Source organism: Phascolarctos cinereus, unplaced genomic scaffold, assembly GCF_003287225.1.
Source record: "Phascolarctos cinereus isolate Bilbo 61053 unplaced genomic scaffold, phaCin_HiC Scaffold_4;HRSCAF=312, whole genome shotgun sequence".
Lineage (NCBI taxonomy): Eukaryota > Metazoa > Chordata > Mammalia > Diprotodontia > Phascolarctidae > Phascolarctos > Phascolarctos cinereus.
This window is the reverse complement of record NW_027555847.1, coordinates 723924383-723945355: the sequence shown is the minus strand read 5'-3', so window position 1 is coordinate 723945355 and position 20973 is coordinate 723924383. Positions and strand designations below refer to the sequence as shown.

At 40.5% G+C, this 20973-nt stretch overlaps 2 protein-coding genes and 1 pseudogene across 2 annotated transcripts in view; 1 reads left to right on the top strand and 2 right to left on the bottom strand.

The window, feature by feature from the left end:
• Nucleotides 1–7439: 7439 nt before the first annotated feature.
• LOC110215321 (uncharacterized) lies at nt 7440–13302 on the bottom strand. The gene is made up of 2 exons (XM_020996682.2): nt 13208–13302; nt 7440–8250 (listed from the first exon to the last, which is right to left on the bottom strand). The coding sequence occupies exons 1-2, from the start codon at nt 13260–13262 to the stop codon at nt 7793–7795; spliced, it is 513 nt and encodes a 170-aa protein (XP_020852341.1). The 5' UTR covers nt 13263–13302; the 3' UTR covers nt 7440–7792.
• Nucleotides 13301–14136, top strand: LOC110215145 (14-3-3 protein epsilon pseudogene; annotated as a pseudogene).
• Nucleotides 14137–19627: 5491 nt separating this feature from the next.
• LOC110215148 (uncharacterized) overlaps nt 19628–20973 on the bottom strand; it is a 49764-nt gene continuing 48418 nt past the window's right edge. The window contains 1 exon segment of the mRNA XM_020996372.2: nt 19628–20947. Coding sequence (XP_020852031.1) covers nt 20068–20947 — 880 coding nt within the window. The 3' untranslated portion in view covers nt 19628–20067.

Sequence of the window (20973 nt, the reverse complement as noted above, 5' to 3'; positions counted from 1 at the left end):
CATTTCTTCCCATTAGGAGCCTTCTCTCTAAACATTTTTAGACTTGGCATGTTTTTAAAAGGCTGGTGGTGGTGAAAAGAACGAGGAAAGGAAAACTCTTTCCCCAGGAATCCCTTCTGAGTGATGCCTTCAATTAGCAGAAATTTAGACAAAATTGAATTACTCCCTTTCCACTGATGTTTGGCACTGGGCCATAACTTCCCCTTAACGTTAAATGGACCCTTCAAGTGTCTGGAGCCCGTCCTAGTCACACTAAGGGAGCAAATAGGACAGAGGAAGTTCACCAAAGCCTGCCTTCCCCTAAAATGGTTTGATTTACTAGTTACGTAAACACAAAGGTAAAAGTCCTTTTTTTCCCTTTTTTTGAAACTGGTCCAAAGAATCAGTTCATTCCAGTCATGTTTTTTCCAACTTCATGCCCAAGGGAAGGCCCATCATTTGCACCCCTTTGGGGGTTTAATCCTGTCTTCGTGTGCCGTGTGGGTTTCCAAATAGAAGACCGAAGGGCGTGATGCAGGCAAAAGCATCCTGGAAGTGTCTAAGGCTCTTTCCTGTAAATCTAATGGCCAACTGCACCCCTTGGGCTCCACAGAGCAGAAGACCCAGCGTCCTGGATCCTCGTTCAGAGGAAACCCAGGAAGACACAAATCACAGCATCATGTTTCAGGCCTAATTGGTGCTCTGGAATGGCTAGATTCAGTCCAACAAGTTTTCAAGACGTACCCCTTTTTCCTAAGAAAATATTGCCTTGGTTTCCTACAAGTCTCCAGCTAATTTGGGTTCTAAATATCATCAGTTTTTGTGGCTTTATTGAGGGAATACAGCCCCTAGCGATGCTTGGGAAGGACTTCAGCCATAGTTGACTGAACCTAAGCTGTGGGCCCAGCTCCGCAGATGCCTAGGACACAGCAGGTGAGATTTTTAAAGCTTCTGACTGTTTGTATCTGAGGAAAAGTTGCTGCAAATACAGTGCAGTTTCCTGTCTTTCAGAATTGGGCGGTGTTCGCCAAACAGCCTGAATCTAGCCTCTCAAGGTTCAATGATGTCACAGAAATAATCTGGGTTCAAGGAGGTGTCTTAGAGAATTCTCCCTGGAACGCAAACCCATCACAGAGGGAAGAGGAGACTGATTTTGAGGAGGGATGGAGGAATGTGGTGCATGTCTTACACAGTCTAAGGCTGATCTGCTTCCCATCCCTACCCCCCAACCTAACAGGGGGACTTAGCCCCAAAGATGCTAGTTCTCTGTGAACACCCATTGGTAAGCCTCTGCATACTGAGAAGTAGGATGGTTCGCTTCAGGGCAAGACTGAATTAGCTTTGGGATACTTTAGCAGGAAAATGAATGCTTTTCATGCAAAGTAGTCTTCACAGGTTCACTGAATTAAAAAAAAAACTTTAAAATTCAAAAACCTCAGTTTTTGAAAGGATTCCCTACATAAAGCAGGTAGGTTCCAATGAATTTCCATATTTGAACTGGGCATAACATGGACTCATAATGTGGATTCAAGAAGCCCTGACTTCAGATCTGGCCTCAGACACTTACCAGTGTGTGACCCTGGGCAAGTCACTTCACTGTTGTTTGCCTCAGTTTCCCCATGTGTAAAATGGGGATAATAACCCCTTTCTCCAGGGTTGTTGTGAGGCTCAAATGAGATCGTTGTAAGGTGCTTAGCACAGAGCGTGGCACATAGTGGGCACCTCATAAATGCTTGTTCCCTTCCCCCACCCCCATTTAACGTGCAGATGTGGTTTCTTCCTACGATGTGGATTTGAGAGCAGCCCTGAAAAGAATCCTCTAAAACTGGCTTGCAGACCCTATGAAATTGTTGTAGGAAAACAAACCCATGCATGCATCTGTTAACTGTTGATTTCAAGCGGGGACCGAAAAGCCAGTGGGCATATTTCATGCAATTTTCAAAAACAACCTTTTAAAGTTAAAAACTCAAATCTGCCCAATGCTGCACCTCTTGCGAGGGCAAGGCCTTGCTAGTCTGTCATAAAGGAGAGCCGTTGAAGCGCTGAGGCCAGAAAAGTGTGCCTCCTTCAGAAGCTGGTTGACGATAACAACAGCCCACTTTTGTGTAGCGCTTAAAGGTTTGCCCAGAGCTTTACGTATTTATTTCATTTGATCCTCACAACAAGGCTGGTGATATGGTGCTATTGCCATCCCTGTTTTCTAGGATGGGGAAACTGAGGCAGGCAGAAGTTAAGTGACTTGCACAGGGTCATGCGCAGCTGGTAAGTATCTGAGGCTGGATTCTAACTCAGGTCTTCCTGACTCCCAGTCCAACAATCCAGCCCTAGCCAGTTGATGTGGTCATGGAGCAGGCTATTCACATAGGGACTGAGGGATATTGGGTGCGGCTTTTAGCAGCAATCTGCTCTGAGCTCTTCCTGGACCATTTTTCCTCCTGCTGGAGTCCTGCTCCCCGGCTTGGCCTGGGAAGGTGCCTGTCATCTTCCTTCCGATCACTTCTCCTTCTCCTGGGGTGGAGACATTCACTCAGGGCAGCTGATGGTGGGTTAGGTGGGGAAGCGGCAGGGGGAGTGAAGGGCAGTCTTGTATCCGTGTGGTGGTGGTGGCCCTTCTTGGCCATTTGACCTTGGTGCCTTCAACATTGGGTATCCCTTGGCTGGGCTATAGCACCCCTCCTTCCCAAGTATCTGCTTTTCAAAAGCTAGCGGCTACCTTGCAGCTTCAGAAGCCTAAGCCATTTTGTCTGGTCATCCCTGGGTGCCTGGCAAAGGCTCTGCTTAGTCTGGCCCATAGAGACAGAGACCTCCAAAAACACAGACCTCAAGGAGTCATGAGGGCTTGGAGAGAGACTTCTGGATGACCTGCTTTAGGTCTCCAGGGTTGAAGCTTATTCTGGGCCCCCAAACAAGCCAGTCGGTCAACAAGGGTCTGTTATGCTTCTAGGTGGATGGATCCTTTGGGGGTCCCTGGTGTGACAGGAGCCTGGGGGATGCTGTTAAGTACAGAAGTTCTTTAAATCCAGGTGTGGTGGGGGTGTTAAGGGATGCCTAAGGTTTGGATGAAGCTGAAGGGCCCTGACGTTCTGGATGTCATGGTATGGTTTTACCTGTTCCTTCTTATCAACCTGGACAATCTCAGGTTTCAGGAGCCACACACAAAGCTCCTTACAGGGGTGATGTCATCACCCTCCCTCCACTGAACAGGCCTGGATCCTCATCTTCATCCTGCCCGCTGACTGTGGGTGTTCCCCAGGGCTCTGTCCTGGGCCCCCTTCTCTTCTCCCTCTGTACGGTCTCACTGGATGATGTCCTCAGCTCCCATGAAGTCAACCACCATCTCAATGCTGATGATTCTCCAATGTATAGCTCCAGTTCTGACCTCTCAGCTCCCATCTACAACTGCCCACTGGACACCTTGAACTGGATGTTCTCTAGGTATTCCAAAATGGAATTGTCTCCCCCCCCCCAACTTGTCCTCTTTCAAACTTCTCGATTCTCTGATGTCCCCCTAGTCATCCAGGCTTACAATCCAGTGCATCCTTGACTCTTCACTCTTACCCGCCATATTCAGTCGTCACGTCCTGTTGTTTCTACCTTCCTGGTCTTGTACATGCTCCCTTCTCTCCTGACACTGCCCGTCTCTTACCTAGGCCCTCATCATCTCGCTCCTAGACTACTGCATGGCCTGCTGGTTGGTACGGCTCCTGATCTCTGTCTCCTGGCTTCCTTCAGGCCCTCTCCAAAATCCCGCCTTTCCCAGTCCCCACAATGCTACTGCCTTCCATCTTAATATTACCTCTATATGATTAGAGTGTGTGTGTCTATATATACGTGTCTGTATATATATGTATTTATGTACATATACATCTACATACATACATTTACTTATTTTTCTCTTGGTCCCTTGTTACAACTCCTTGAAAGCAGGAACTAGTTTTTGTTTTGGTTTTTGCCTTTCTTTGTAACCTCAGCTCTTAGCACATTGCCTGGCTAGAAGGTACTGAATAAGGGTCTTGCTCCGGGTAGATTCAGTTGGCCCAGTCCCCATACACAAATGCGTCTGGTTAGCAGAGAGGTGCTGTGACTTGCTTGGTCAGGGGATCATCACCAAGCCTGGAGGGCACTGACTCTGATGGACCAGCCTCTGTCACCCTTACTTGACCAGGAGGTCATCAATAAGCATTTGTTGGGGGCTTTCTATGAACCAGGCACTGTGCTAGGCACCAGACATAAGAAAGGGGGAGGAAATCTCGGCTCTTAACGAGGACATGCTTCAATGGGGAAGACACAATGTGTATATAAGATTACAGCGACTAAAGGAATATAATGCACAGGGAAGGCGCTAGCTGCTGTGGGGTAGCTGGGAAAGGCAGGCTCTTCTGCAGAAAGCAGACTTTGAATGGAGTCTTGAAAAAAGGGAGAGAGGCTCAGTTAGAGGTGAGGAGAACCTTCTGGGGGGCGAGGAATGGGACGAAGCTGGACCATCTTGTGGGGGAACAGCCAGGAGGCCCGGGAGCCAGACTTCAGTGTGTAGAGGGGAGTGAGGGGCAAGAGGAAAGACTGGAGGAGGGGGTCAGGGCATGAACAGCTTTCAGTGGTAAGTAGGATTTAATTCTTGATGCTGAAGGTAATAGGGAGCCGTTGGAGGGTTTTGAGCAGATGGTCAGATCTCTGCTTTAGGGAGATCACTTTGGTGCTGAATGGAGGATGGACGGCAGTGGGGTGAGGCCCTGAGGCAGCAGAGCCCCCTGCAGGCTATGGCAATGGTCTGGGCATGAAGTGATGAGGGTCTGCTCCAGGGTGGGAGCAGTGTCAGAGGAGAGAAGGGGGTATATTCAAGAGATGCTGCAAAGGGTAGAAACAACAGCATCTGACCACAGACTGTGTGTGTGAAGTGTGTGTCAGGAGTCAGGGATGATACAGGTATGAAGCTGGGTACCTGGGAGGTTGGTGGTGCCCTCACCAGTAACAGGGAAGTTAGGAAGATGAGAGGGTTTGGGGGTGGAGATAAAGAGTTCTTTTTGGAGCATGTTGGGTTAGTGTGAGACGCTTCCAGAACACTTAATTCGAGATGCCCAAAAGGCAAATGGCGATGCAGGATTGGAAGTCAAGAGAAAGCTCAGGGCTGGATGCACAGACTTGGGGATCATCTGCATGGAGATGATAATTGAATCATGGGAACTGATGAGATCACTCTGGGAGACAGCATAAGGGGGAGTTCAGGGGGACACCTACAGTTAGAGACGACCCGGATGAAGAGGGGAACCAGAAAAGAACAGAGTCACAAAAAGTCTAGAGAAGACAGAGTACCCAGGAGAAGGTGGTGATGGACAAAGGCTGTGGACGGCTAAAGAAGGAGGAGACTGAGAAAAGGCCATTAGATTAGGCAACTAACTGGTAACTTTGGAAGGCAGAGTTTCAGTTGGATGATGACATCAGAATGCAGAGGCCAGACAATGCAAAGAATCAAGTGAAAAGAGAGGACATGAAGGCACTGAATGTAGGTGGCTTTTCAGGGAGTTTAACCATGAAAGGGAGGAGAGACATAGGACAGTAACTGTCAGGGATGGACAGATCATGAGGGGGTTTTGGGAGTGGAGAAGACATGGGCCTGTATATGCCAGAGATGGAGTCAGTAGATAGGGATAGATTGAAGAAGACAGAATACAGTGGGACCAAAACAGGGGTGAGCTGGTTAATGGTTAACATATTAACTGGCTCTCTGGGGGAAAAAGATCTGTGTACAACATTTTTAGGTTTAATCTGTATTTTTAGCATTTTCTCTATTACTTTCTAAGTTTAGACGATCAATAAAACAAATCAAGCTCTGATCTGTTTGCAAGTAAGGTATAAGTGTTCACACTGGCCCAGTATATCCCCCGGAAAGGGCTTTGGCCAGGAGAAATGTAGCAGTGATTCAAATCTTTGTCCCTTGGGCCTATCAAGTCTCGGGGTGTTTCCTGGGCTACATGGCAGGGCCTCTGGTAGATGCTGTTCCTACCAGGGATACACTGGAATTCACTTTCTCCATGTCAGAGAAAAGCTTTTATTAATATTAATTCATTCCAATCATTGCTTCAGAACCTCAACTATTTTGAATTCATGTATGCCTATGGTTATTTGTCTCTAAGAAAAATTTGTGTCCGTATAGAATTTTGACACGTGGAACCAACTTTTAGCCTCAGAAAATTTGCCATCCTGAAGTTTCCAAACACTAATTCTTTGGAACCTTGCTAAAGTAGTCTTTGTGATGAATGCATAATTCTTCAGAACCTATCCTGACACCATTAATTAAGGTGGTCATGGGCATTTTTCCTGTGGATCTAAAAGGTAGCTCCAAATTGCTGCAAGATATTTAAAAAAGCTCAAAATTTCTCCAAAAAGGATTAAAAAAAATGTTTTCTCCCCAAAGTTAAATTGATTATAACCCAGAAAGAATTTTTAGGGGTGACAGATTTTGCCTGTTGTTGTCACAGAGTAGCCTTGTTGGATTGAAAACAAAAAAACCAACCCTAATCTTACTGATGTTGCTGATGTTTCTTTGGAAATGTTTAATCCACCAGGCATGGGGACACACGCCTGCGATCCACACTACTGGAGAAGCTGAAGCTGGTGGATCCCTTAAGTGCCGTGGTCCCAGGTTGTAATTGGCTACGCCAATCAGATGTCTGCAATGAGGTCTGGCACCAATATTGTGGAGCTCCACAGAGCAGGGGGCCAGGAGGCTGCCTAAGGATGGGCAAGCCAACATAGGTCAGAAACAGAACAAAGCAATACTCCTGTGCCAATCAGTAGTGAGATCAAACCCATGAGTGGTTGCTATACTTCCAGCTATAGGATAGAGCCAATCTAAGAAAGAAAGAAAGACAAGGCAGCTAGGTGGTGCAGTGGATAGAGCACCAGCCCTGGATTCAGGAGGACCTGGGTTCAAATCCAGCCTCAGACACATAACTTCTTACTAGCTGTGTGACCCTGGGCAAGTCACTTAACTCCATTGCCTAGCAAAGAAAGAAGAAAGAAAGATTTAAACATGGTAAATGATGCCAGGACTTGTTTCAAAATGTGTTTTAATATTTACCTCAAGCTTATGAAAACCATTTCAGATGTGATTTTTCAAAGAGAAAAAATTACATTTCCTGTTTTGGAAAGTGAGGATAGCACATCTTTACTAACTAAAAGGTCTGTTTCCTATCACGCAGTAATGTCCCTATCTGATGGACCTTTAATATTTTTTGGATAAAGACAGGCATTTGGAGTTGTTCAGTTTTCCTAACTATGGGCACAGATGATGGGTAAGCAAACTCACCAATGCTTCCATAGCCTTCTATGTTACTGACAAGCATGTTTTTACTTCTTTATCGCAACCTATCACTTGAACATACAGAACCAGCCTTTTTAGCATGTGGGTCCTGAGCTCCAGAGAAGTCAGGCAAAAACAAAGCAAGGTAGGCACCGGGATGTAATACAACTCTATATTATTTATTATACGTGCTGATGAGCAGTTGTCAATAAATAGTTTCATGTTCTTATTTAAAAGAACAAAGAAAAGCCAATATGAGAAATTTGAGATTTCTCTATTTGCTTTTTTTTGGCCTGAATTCTATATGTTTTAGCAAAATTAATGTTTTGGTTGAAATCATTCTGATGTGCAAAGAATTCACAATGGAAAGAAACCTTATGGATATGAGACTTTATATCCATAAGGTTTCTTTCCATTGTGAATTCTTTGATGATTAAATCATTTGTTCTTGAGGAAAGAAAACTTTACAACAAATATTACATGCATTTGTTTATAACAGTACAAATTATCATGTCAAATAAATCTTATTTTCTGACAGAAGGTATTCTCATAGTCATGTGATTTCTCTCCACCATGAATTGTCTGATAATGTTGAGTAAGTCCTGTGCTCCAGTAAAAGGCCTTTCCACATTCATTACATTCATATGGCTTCTCACCAGTATGAATTCTCTGATGAGCAGAAAGTCCTGTGCTCTGATGAAAGCCCTTCCCACACTTATTACATTCATAAGGTTTCTCTTTAGTATGAATTTTCTGGTGTTCAGTAAGTCCTGTCCTCTGATGGAAGGTCTTTCCACATTCATCACATTCATAAGCTTTCCCTTCATTGCTTTGCTGCCTCTCTAGCCAGATGTCACATTCCAAAGCTTCACCTGATTTGGAGATACAAGAATCATCCCTTGTGAATGTTTCATGGGATAATACTTCCATAGAAAGGTCCAACTTTGAAGGTGACTGCTTGCTTTCAAAATCTGAAAGAAATTTAAAAGTGTAAATATCTGCTGTCAACCTGTAATATATTTAATATTATATTCTGTTTCTGCCATCAAGAAAAATCTGCCAGATTTTAAAATATAGACTAGATAAGACTATATGTGTAGAGTCATTTATAATTTATAAGAACACACTCCAACATACTCCAAAGAACCTAGTAAAGTAGGCAAGTCAGTTATTAGATTTTCCCAAAATAGAAATTGGAGCTGAAGGCAATGCCATAGTTCACCGAAGGTCAGATTGCTACCATGTGTGCATGTATCACAGCTGGAACTTGAACCCAGGTCTTTTGATTCTAAGTCCAAGGCTCTTTTTCACTATATGAGAATATCTCCCAGAACTACATGTCAAGGCCAGTATTAGGACCAAAATGTGAAAGGTGCTGGAGGTCACTTTCTGAATGAATAATTAAGCGTTGTTCCAAATCAGATGAACAGTCCCATAGAATCAGAATATTGCCTCCAGAAGAGAAAAATACTGATTATCTAGAGCAACTCCTTTAGTTTGTAGGCAAGGAAGCTGAGTCCAAAAGAAGTCATGTGACCATGCAATTTCAAATAACAAATTTGTACCAAACCTCCGACTAGAGCCCAGGAGAGGCCTCTACCCAGCAGTCACCATGCCCCATCCTGGTGTTTCTCCTCATGTTGCCAGATACATTCATTGTGTCTGAAATGTCTGTGCTGAGGCTAAGGGGCCATCCTGGCCAAAAAGAACAAAAGAAGAAAGATTAGCGGTAAGTTGATACCCATCACAGATGGGGAGAAAGTAAGAAAGCCTGAGCCCTGCACCAAACTGACCTGGACAAGTTCAAGCCACAAGGCCCAAGATCTGGTGTCAGAGGGCCTGGATATGCAACTTATCACCTATGTGACCTTCAGCAGGTCAGGTGACTTTTGTGAGCCTCAGTTTCCTTATCTATAAAAGGAAGGGGTTGGACTAAATGATTTCTGAGGCTCCTTCCATCTCTAAATCTACAATTTTATGATCGATGATCCCATGAAGTGAATGACAGGGTAGTAAAAGACAAGGGCTGTGTAGCTACAATGTTGCTGAGAATAATTTTTGAAAAATGGTGGAAAGTGTGAGCATCACATGACTAGAGAAGGGCAAATCTGTCCATTTTTCCCCAAAAGGGAAGAGAATTTAATCTGCTAGTTAGAAGCCAGTGAGCTTGACTGATGCCTGGAGAAAAGTCTAGACCCCTAGATCCGTAAAAGGGATAGTTACTGAAACAGAAGCAGTGATAACAACTTCATCAAGACGAGACGGTGCAAGATCAACCCAGTTTCCTTTGTAATACAGTCATTAGACTGGGAGATCAGGGGAAATTCTTTTGGTTTAGTTTACCTAGATTCTGACACATTCTCTCATGCACTTATAGGAAAGATACCATGGAATCAATTTACAGGTGTCATATAATGCTAATCAAAATATGAATGGATAACGGCTATCTCCCTCACCTGGAACGTTCTCCTTCCTCATGTCTATTTCCTGGCCTCCCTGACTTCCTTCAAGTCCTAGCTAAAATCCTACAGGAAGACCTCCCTAACCCAGTGTAATCCTAGTGCCTTCCCTCTGAAGAAATTAAATTGGTTTTGTATCATTTTATAATCAATTCTATCCTGCAATTGATCTGATTGTTACTGCCCCATTTAGTACAGTTGTCCAAGCCACATTTCTTTGTCTATAAGCTAAGTTTAGAAGTTCAGTTCTCATCTTGGGGTGGAGGGAGGGACGAGATGGGGAGAAAATTTGGATCTCAAAATCTTGTGGAAGTGAATGTTGAAAACTAAAAAGAAACAAATTAATTTTTTTAAAAAAGAAGTAGTTCAGTTCTCCTGCTAATCATTGCTCTATTCTTGCCTCGAGGAAATATGTTATCCTTGAGGGATGCAGGTAGACATCAGGGAGTCTGGCGCACTTTCTCTGACCTTGCAGGTGGACTCAAACAAGAAACATTTCTTAGTCACAGGAGTTCAGCTGCCCCTCTGAGTAAGTGAATAGAAAACTTGTTATACTTCACAACTTCAGCTCCTGAAAAACTCCATGACATCTGTTTGCTATCTTTGAAGACCTACAAGATGACCTGCATCATTCCATTTATATTTATTGATGGGTTGTCTACAACACTGTTGCTAATGAGCAGATGGGTCTGTTTCCAGATTGGCAACTGATAGATTAGATGGAAAGACATCTTATACATATTGATCTCGTGCTTGCTTCTTTATCTGAAACTCTTTCCTCCTTCCATGTTCACAGAGATGTTGCACATTTAGGAGGTAATGTTTTAAAATATAACAGAAAGCTGTCTTATGAGTATTAAGTATTTATTCATATAGACCCCAGGAATGGGCACCTGGTAGCTGATGTCTCAATCAGTGCCTCTGGAACAAGAGAGGATTATTGTATCTTTGTAGATGTTGAGTTGTTTAAAGCAAGGGTTCTTTATTGCGTCATGGATACATTTAGCAGTCTGCAGAAGCCATGGACTTCTCAGAATATCGTTTTTAAATACGTAAAATAACACATAGAGGATTACAAAGGGAACCAATTTTGTTGAAATTAAAATGTAGTGTTTTTCCATCCAATTTCATAGACCCCCTTGAAAGTCTATGTACCCTACACTGAGAACCTTTGGTTTACAATACGGTGTACCTTAAATAATTAAGTTATTTAATAGCTTTAAATGATATTTCTTTAAATATATTCTTGTTTCCTTTTTTTCATGTAAGCAACAAATTATGGGGTCTTATTTTCTTATCTAATCTGTCATTCTCTTTTATACTACTGGATTGTATAATCTACTAACATTTAAAGTTAAGAGGGTTAGGTTTATATTTATCTCTAATTTTTGTTCTCCCTCTTTTTAAACAAGTTTCTTTCAAGAGCTATTTTTCCTTAAGGTGACCCCAGACCCACAGGAGTAAAGCAAGAATGCCCCTCCCCCAATTATTTGATATAATTTTAGAAATGTTCACAACAAAACAAAAGAAAAATTAGAGGTGTAAAGATAGCCAACAGGAAGTAAGATTATCCTTATTTGCAGTTTACCTGATGGTTTACTTAGAAAATCCTAGGGAGCCAGCAAAAAATATTCATTGACACAAATAGGCTGCCAAAAAACCGCACAAAAATCAACAGCATTTCTATTTAATAATAACAAAGCCCAAAAGAATCATAGAAAGCATGATCTCATTCAAAATAACTATAAAATACATAAAATATTTAGGATCAATCTACCAAAGCACACAAAGTATTTGTATGTTGCATTACAAAGTGCTCCTTAAAGAAATTTAAAAACAAAAACAAAAACAACTAAAATGTCTGGAGGAATATTCAGTGCTCATAGACCATGCCAGTATAATAAAAATGAAAATATCTCCAAAATTAAATTACAATTTTAATGCCATGCCAATCAAACTTTCAAAGGGATTTTTTAAAAAAACTCAACAAAAACAAAGTTCATATGTGGAAACGAAAGATGTAGAATATCAAGGGAAATAATTTTTAAAGATGTAGAAATCAAGTGGAAATTACTGTCCCAGATCTCAGTCTATATTAAAAAATGGCAGTCAGTAAAACCATTTGATATTGGCTAAAAAACACAGAAGTAGATCAATGAAACAGACTAGATAAGGGGGATTCAGAAGTATTGGAACCCCTAACCCTGTGTGTTGTAAACCACAAAAACCAAACTGCTTATCTCTATGTGATAAGAAATGTGGAAAGCAATATAGAAGAAATTAGGCTTAAATCGATTCCTTCTAATGGCAAAATATTGGAAACTTGGAGGGACCCCATCACTTGTCTAACAAATTATGGCATATGAATGTAATGGAATACTATTTTGCCATAAGAAACTGTGGAAGGGATAGTTTCAGAGAAACCTGAGAAGATTTACATGAATTGATGCAAAGTGAAGTGAGCAGCACCAATAATTTATATAATAACAACAGTATTGTAACGACAAACAACTTTGAAAGTCTTATGCACAAATACAAAGACTAATCATGATTCTAAATGATCAATTATGAAACATGCTACCTACTTTCTGACAAAGGGGCAATCAAATCAGAGTGTGGATTGAGACACATCATTTTTAAAACTTGGCCAAGGTAGGAATTGGTGTTATTGACCAAATTTATGTGTAACAAAGGATTTTTTTCTTTTTCTTTTCCAATGGGAAGGGGATGAGTAGGAAGGATAAAGAGTAGATTTTTGATCATTTGAAAAAATTCCATTTTAAAAATAAGTAAAATATACACATAGGAAAAAGAAAAGTATATCCTGGTGATTAAAAAAAAACAACTACAAAGTGCTGTTAACATAAATAAAAACATCCTAAATTTTTTAAAAAATGTTAAATGCTTATGAGTAGGCCAGGCCACTATAATAGTAATGTTAATTCTACCTGAATTAATGTACTTATTTAGCACCATACCAATCAAACAACCAAACAATTACTATATAGTTAAGCAACTTGGAGGTTCCAACTCACAGCCATCAGTTAGCAAAGCTGATAAAAAAGGAAAATGACAAATGTTGGAAGGGCTTTGCAAAAACATGCACATTAATACACTGAATTGTTTCAGCCATTCTTTAATGCAATTTAGAATACAAATTCACTAATCTGTAACAGACGCTTTTAACTGAGTGATGCAACTACAAGACCTATACCCGAACGGACTACAAGAAAGAGGAAAAGGACATTTATGTATGTATGTATATGTGTATATATGTATGTATACACACATACATTCCTATATATATATATCAGCTCTAGTGTCAAAGAACTGGAAACTAAAGAGGCTTATCCAACACCTTGAAAATAAAGAAATTTTGGTATAAAACTGTGATGGAACACATTGGGCTATAACAAAATAGAAAAGGAGAGCAATAACGAATTAAATGTATATTTTTTTAAAAAATTACATCTTTGCTGCCCGGACGCCGAACGAGAAGCTGACAAGAGAGTCGGAGCTGCCATCTGCTGCCATCCGTCGCGCAGACCCTGCTGGAGCCGCCGCCGCTATGGACCATCGGGAGGTGTACCAGGTGAAACTGGCCGAGCAGGCCGAGTGATATGACGAAATGATGGAATCCGTGAAGAAAGTAGCAGGAATGGTCGTGGAGCTGACAGTCGAAGAAAGAAACCTACTGTCAGTAGCATGTAAAAATGTGATCGGAGCCAGAAGAGCGTCCTGGCGGATAATCAGCAGCATTGAACAGAAAAAAGAAAACAAGGGAGGAGAAGACAAACTAAAAACGATTCGGGAATATCGGCAAATGGTTGAGACTGAACTAAAATTAATCTGTTGTGACGTACTGGACAAACACCTCATTCCAGCAGCAAACACTGGCGAGTCCAAGGTTTTCTATTATAAAATAAAATGGGACCAACACAGGTACCTATCTGGCTGAATTTGCCATAGGAAATGACAGGAAGGAGGCTGCAGAGAATAGCTTGGTGGCTTATAAAACTGCTAGTGATATCGCAATGACAGAACTTCCGCCAACGCACCCCATCTGCTTAGGTCTTGCTCTCAACTTTTCCGTATTCTTCTATGAAATTCTCAATTCCCCTGACCGTGCCTGTAGGTTGGCAAAAGCAGCTTTTGATGATGCAATTGCAGAACTGGATACACTGAGTAAAGAAAGCTATGAGGACTCGACACTTATCGTGCAGTTGTTACCATGACAGTAACAACCTGACACTACGGACTTCAGATATGCAGGATGATGGTGAAGAACAGAATAGAGAAGCGCTGCAAGACGTGGAAGGTGAGAGAGACATCAAAGCCAACAAGAGAATCCATCTCTGACCACCCCACTCCTCCCCATCTCTCCCCCCGAAAATTCCCCATTGTCACGGAGAACCACCAAATCTGAATTTTACATTTGGTCTCAGAATTTAAGTTCCTGCCCTGTTGGGTTTTTTTTCTTTAAACAGTTTTCAAAGTTCTTAAAGGCAAGAGAATTTCTGTGGATCTTACTGGTCCCAGCTTTTAGGTTCTTTAAGACACTAACAGGACTGCAGAGAGGCTTTTTCAGCATTACTGTATTGTCTCCGTGCCAGATGTGGCAAGATAACCATTAGAAATAGATATTACATTGGAATGCCATTAGACTTCTAGATGAAGCGAGAGTCTAGGAGAGAGATTTATGACACCGTAGGGCACATGTAGTGACATTTTTCCTTTTTATAATAGTTTAAACCGAATTTTATACCAATGTTTAAAATTAATTGGGTGTTTAGCTTGAAGTTACAGGTTGCGTTGGAACATTTATTGTAGTGGTTTTGCTGTAGAAAGTGTTTTCCAAACTGTGTTGAAATGGTGCTAGTAACAGCCCAACAATCTGTGGCTGCTCATTCTTGCCGACTTTGACCTTCCCTCACAGCAGGTTAGCATAGAAGGTGGTATTGAAAAGCCTGCATGCATGTTCAATTCTTTGGGTTTTTCTCCTTCCTTTTCCCCTTCTCCCCCTTTACTCCTTGCCCTCCTTCAGTCATTTATCCTCTTTCGTTCAGTATGTGTAACTTGAAGCTAATTTGTACTACTGGATATCTGACTGGAGCCACAGATACAGAATCTGTATTGTTCTTACTGAAACACAGCATGGAATTAACATTAAACTTAAATAAAACAAACCTAAATTAAAAATGCAAAAAAAAAAAGAAAAGAAAATTAGAAACCCAACAAATGAACAAACTCAAAAATCACAAAAGAGGAGATAATGAAAATTGGAGGAGAAATAAATAAACTGGAGACCAAGCAGATTATAGAAAAGATAGATAAAACTAAAAGCTGTTCCTTGAAAAGACCAACAAAGTGGATAAACCTTAGACCAGCCTGATCAAAAAGGCAGCAAATAATTAAACCAACAAAATAGCAACTAAACAATCACAACAAAAACCAGAAGAGATACAAAGAATTATCAGAACTTACTATGCACAGTTAGTTATATGCTAGCCAAACTGAGAATGCTAAAGAAATAGAGGAGTACCTTTAAAACTATAAAATACTCCAAGCAGCAGAAGACCAAATAGAGATCTTAAGTTGAAAGGAAACAGTAGTAACTATGAAGGAAGTCCCAAAGAAACAAATGTTCTGGTCCTGATGAAATTACAGAAGTCTATCGAACTTTTAAAGAACAATTACTACCAAAATGAAAATTATTTTCAACTATTAAGCAAGAAGGTACTTTATCTGGCTCCTTTTATGAGACATAATTTTAATACCTAAGCCTGAGAAGGATAAAGAGAAGGAGAATTTTAGGCCAATAACTAATGAATATTGATGAAAAATATTTTGATTTTTTGGGAAGTAGATCACATGCTTCATCAAAGGTTCTTTGGAGACATAGTTGGTCATTTCATTGATCAGAGTTTTTAATTCATAAGTCTTTCAAAGTTGCTTTTCTTCAAAATGTTAGCCTTCTACAAACTGTCTTCTTGGTTCTGCTCACTTCACTCTGCATCTGTTCACATTACCTAGGATTCTCCCAATTGTCTCTGGTCATTTCTAACACTACAATAATGACATTCCATCACATTCATATATCACAATTTGTTCAGGCAGTGCCTGTCTTGAGTCAAATCTAAGCCCCCGTCCTCTTCCCCCAGATTCTAGTTTTTTTTTTCCTTTCTTTCCTTCTAGATTAGAAAGTTAGTTTTGCCTGTGCTTATTCCCTCCCAGGTATCGGGAGAGAGGAGGTTTTCTTAACACCAAACCCCTGCCACCATGTTTGGGGTGGGCAGAGGTGTGTTGGGAAGGGGTGTATTCAACCCTCCTTTGTCTGTTTCATATGGATGAAGTTATCTGATGCCTGCTTCCTCATCCTTTCTGCCATGCTTGGATATTTTTCTTTTCAGGTGTTACAATTTTGAGAAATGAGTTTCACTCACTTCTTCCTCCTGTCTCCCCAATGTATCCCTTTTCTTTACCTTCTTCAGACTCTCAAACAGAACTAATAACTCCCAGGACAGTTTTCTTTTTTTTTTTTTAAAACTCCCTCAGTACCCTTTGAAGATATTAATGTTCTAAAGAGACATATTTCTTCTCTTGCTATTAGGATATTAACACAATGTCACTATATAGCTCTTTCTAATTACTCAAATAAATTTACCTTTCTAGATTTCTCTGGAATCTCATGTTTTTATCTGAAAGATATTATTCAGCTCTCATCTTTTCATCATAAATGCTTAAAAGTACTCTATCTAAAAGATGCGTTTTCCCCTTCATAGGATTATACTTAGCTTTGCCTTTGCAGGATAAATTATTCTTGGTGGAAGTCTGTTATCTTTTTGCTTTCTGAAATACTGTATTCTAAGATTTCTTTTTCCAGGTAAACATTATCAAGTCTTGTGTGCTCCTGACTACAGTTTATTAGTATTTTAACTGCTTCTCTCTGGATTCTTGCAGTATTTTTTCTTTGTCATGGAAATCCTGGATTTTTGGCTATGATATTCCTGGGACTATACCTTTTGGTGTTCCTTTTAGGAGGTGAATGGTGCATTATTTCTCTTTTGGTTTTGCCCTCTGGTTCTTATAGTTCTTGGTGGTTTTGTTTATTTTTATTTTATGATTTTATTAGAAATTTCTAGGCTTTTTAAAAAATCTTGGTTTTCAGGGGGTCCAATGGTTCTTAAAAGATCCCTCTCCTTGCAGGTCAAGTTTTTTATTTTTTTAATCTCAGATACTTTTTCTATTCTGTTCTAATATTTCTTGCTGTCTCATGGAGCCACTAATTTATTTGCTCTATTCTAGTATTCAGGGAGTCTGTTACTTCAATGAGGTTTACTACTTTCTCTTCTTTTTATTCTACTCTGCTTCTAATTCCTCCAGGGCTTTTATTACATGTTTATCTCTTGCTTCATTTCTTCTAGGCATCCATGTAGCCGTTGCATAAAATCCTCATCTTCATTTGACTCTCTGCTACAAGCATGTGCATTAGAAGAGTGAAGTGCTCTGAGATTTGAGAGAGGAAAATGTTGGGAAAGTCACCGTGCCCCTTCTTCCATCAAGATGCTACCTCTTCCATCACCACCATAGGCAATGGGGAGCAGTATGCCAGCAGCAGCTACCATGCCTCACCCAACCTCAATTTTCCTTTCACCAGCAATACTAAAATGTATGCAGGATAGGCGGGCACCCTCAGATCAGTCATATGTGTGTATGTATGTATGTATATATATACACACACATATGTATATGTGTGTATATATATATGTATATGTATGTATGTATGTATGTATGTATGTATTACCTTACACAAAGCAACAAAAAGGAAGTGGAACACAGAAAGGCAAGAGTAAATAAATACTTGGAGGAAGCAGAGCCAGAGGAATTTGGGGAGAAAATGATGGACCAATGAGTGGTGAATAAGAAAGTTAAATAGTTCTTAAAATGGAAAGGCTTAACAGATGCTGACAATATGTGGGAACATGAAGAAAAGATCCAATTGAAGTATTTCTTAATTCTCAAAAAGTAAGTTAAAAAAAAAAGATGACTTCCAAAAATAGCCAATGTCCCTAAGTAAAAAATAAAATAAAATAAAATAAAAATAAACGAATCTGATGACAAAGTAACAGCTTTCCTTGAGGTTGTGACCCAGAGAGAACTAATGTTTCTCATAAGGCGGGAAGCTTCTGAGGAAGCAGACTTGGTCCTGGCAAAAGAAACAAACAGGAAGTGTCTTCAATCACTGCTCTGTGTACAGTTGTACAGGTTGTACGGCTGACCAGGTATTCCCGTCCAGATGAAGCACAGTAAACACTTTCATCGCTCACTCATCTTATCTATCCTTTTATTTGTCTATAATCTCTCTAGCTAGCTATCCTCATACCTACACATAAATATAAAGACTGATTTTGATTAAGTTTTTTTTTAGCAGGTTTTCATTTTGTTTTGTATTATCAGAACTGGTGTTTACACTGAACAAGTTAATACAAACTCTTTGTGTTTACTCATTTGTCACAGAATGACAAATCTGGTGCTATGGAATTAACTTTGTCCCCTTAGAGCTAAGTTTTTCATAACTATTAATACCTCTCATGGTCATTACTGTGGCACCCAAGTTTGTGCTTAGAGCTGCCTGCCAGTGAACTCTGGGTCTATGCAGAACTGTGGCATTCATTTGAAACCAATTTCTAAAACTCCATTTTGCGAAGAGAAGAAAAGCCATCTACAAGTTGCTGCAGGTAGTTATTTTTCAGTTCTAAGGAACACAGGAACAAGTTTCCCCCAAGCCTCAGAGAACACGCTATTCTGAAATTTCTAAAAACTAACTGCTTTGGGGCAAAACAAGATAATTTTTAAGCATTTTGACACCATCCTGGAGTATCCATGAATGCATAAATGTTCAGAGTCTATACTGTCTCTGTTGAGGTGTTAATGGACATCTTTCCTATGGGCCCAAAGGGTGGCCTCAAATTGACACAGAATTTGTGAAACCAGCTCAGAATTTCTCAAAAAAGATGTTTTTCTTCCCAAAGACACTGATTGTAATGCTGATGGAGATGTGTGTGTGTGTGTGTGTGTGTGTGTATGTGTGTGCGTGTGAAGTTGGGGAGAAGGGCAGAAGCTTTGTATCTATAGTTTTGACAAAGCAGACATGCTTACTCACAAAATCCCCAAGTTCTAGTTCTCAGCTTATTGATATTGTCCTTCTATGAAAGTTTTCAATCTTGGGTTAAAAATATATGTAAATAATGCCAGAATTTGAAAATATTTTCATATTTACCTAAAATTCACCATTTTAGTCTTGATTTTCAAATAGGAAAACTCTGACTTCATGTTTTGGAAAGTGGGGATGTTACATCTTTTAGTGACAGCTAGGCGGCAAAGTGTAGAGAGTACAGGGTCTGGAGTCAGGAACACTAATAACAAATCTGGCCTCAGACACTTAGTAGCTGTGTGACCCTGGGCTAGTCACTTAACCCTGTTTGTCTCAATTTCCCCATCTGTAGAATGAAAGAAATGGCAAACCCCTGCAGTATCATTGCCAAGAAATTCCCAAATAGGATCGTGAAAAGTCAAATACAACTGAAAAAACTGAACAACACATCTTTTACTAACCAAGTCTATTCTTAATCATGTAGTAACATCCCTATCTGCTGAAACTGTAACATTCTGCTGGTAAAGGTGAAAATTTGATGGAAAAAAGGTATATTTTAATAACTAGTGGCACAATGGCTAAGTAAACACACCAGTCTATCTAGTCTTCTATACTACTGGTGTGGACTTTTTTCTTCCTTTACCCCAACTCATCCCTTAAATGTGGATACTCAAACAGTTTAGCATTTGGGTCACTTTGTGCATGAAGAATAAAGACAATAATTTTCAGTCACTCTAATGTTATACAACTGCATATTATTTAGTTTATTGCAAATACTGATGAACAGTGGTCAATAAATAGTTTCATAGTCTTCCTTTAAAAGAAAATAAGAAAAACCCATTGTGGGAAACTTGGAGTTTTCTTTTTCTATTATGTCCTTTTTTAGTTTGATTCTAAATCTTTCATCAAAGTGAAAGTTCACACATGCATTACTTCAGAAGACTTGGCATTCATAAAGTTTCTTTCCAGTGTGATTCCTTTGGTGCTGAGTAAGTTCTTTACTCTTGAGGAAGGCCTTCCCTCAAACATCACATTCTTTAGGTCCAATGAGAATTCTCAGATGTCAAATAAGTCCTATCATCTGGCAGAAGGCATTCCCACATTCATTATGTTTATAATGTTTCTCTCCAGTATCTGATGCAAGTAAGTGCTGAGTTCTGGGGGCTTTCCTACATTCATTTGATTCCAAAAGGTTTTTCTCGAGTATGAATTTTCTGATGTCCAGTAAGTCCTGACCGTCGATAGAAGGCTTTTCCACATTCGTTACATTCATAGGGCTTCTCACCAGTATGAATTCTCCGATGTCGAGTAAGCTGTGTGCTCCGGCGGAAGGCCTTCCCACATTCCTTACATTCATATGGTCTGTCATCAATGTGAATTCTGTAATGGGAAATAAGGTATGAGTTGCAGTTGAAGGATTTCCCACATTTGGTACATTCATAAGGTCTCTCTCCAGTGTGAATCCTCTGGTGTTGAGTAAGTGCTGTGCTCTGGTGGAAGGCCTTCCCACACACCTTACACACATGAGGTTTCTCTCCAGTATGAATCCTCCGATGTCGAGTAAGAGTTGGGCTCTGGTGGAAAGCCTTTCCACATTCACTACACACATAAGTTTTCTCTCCAGTATGAATTTTCTGATGTTGATTAAGTCCTGTCCTTTGATGGAAGGCCTTCCCACATTCCATACATTCATAAGGTTTCTCTCCAGTATGAACTCTCTGATGCAGAGTGAGTGCTGTGCTCTGGTGAAAGGCTTTCCCACATTCCTTACACAGGTAAGGTTTCTCTCTGGTATGAGTTTTCTTATGCTGATTAAGTCCTGCCCTCTGATGGAAAGCCTTCCCACATTCCATACATTTATAAGGTTTCTCTCCGGTATGAATCTTCCAATGCTGAGTAAGAGCTGGGCGACAGCGGAAGGCTTTCCCACATTCCTTACACACATAAGGTTTTTCTCCAGTATGAATTTTCTGAGGCTCAGGAAGTTGGGTGCTGTGGTAGAAGGACTTTACACATTCATTACATTCATAAGATTTCTCCTCAGTGTTCTGCTGCCTTCCCAGCCAGGCATCACATTCCAA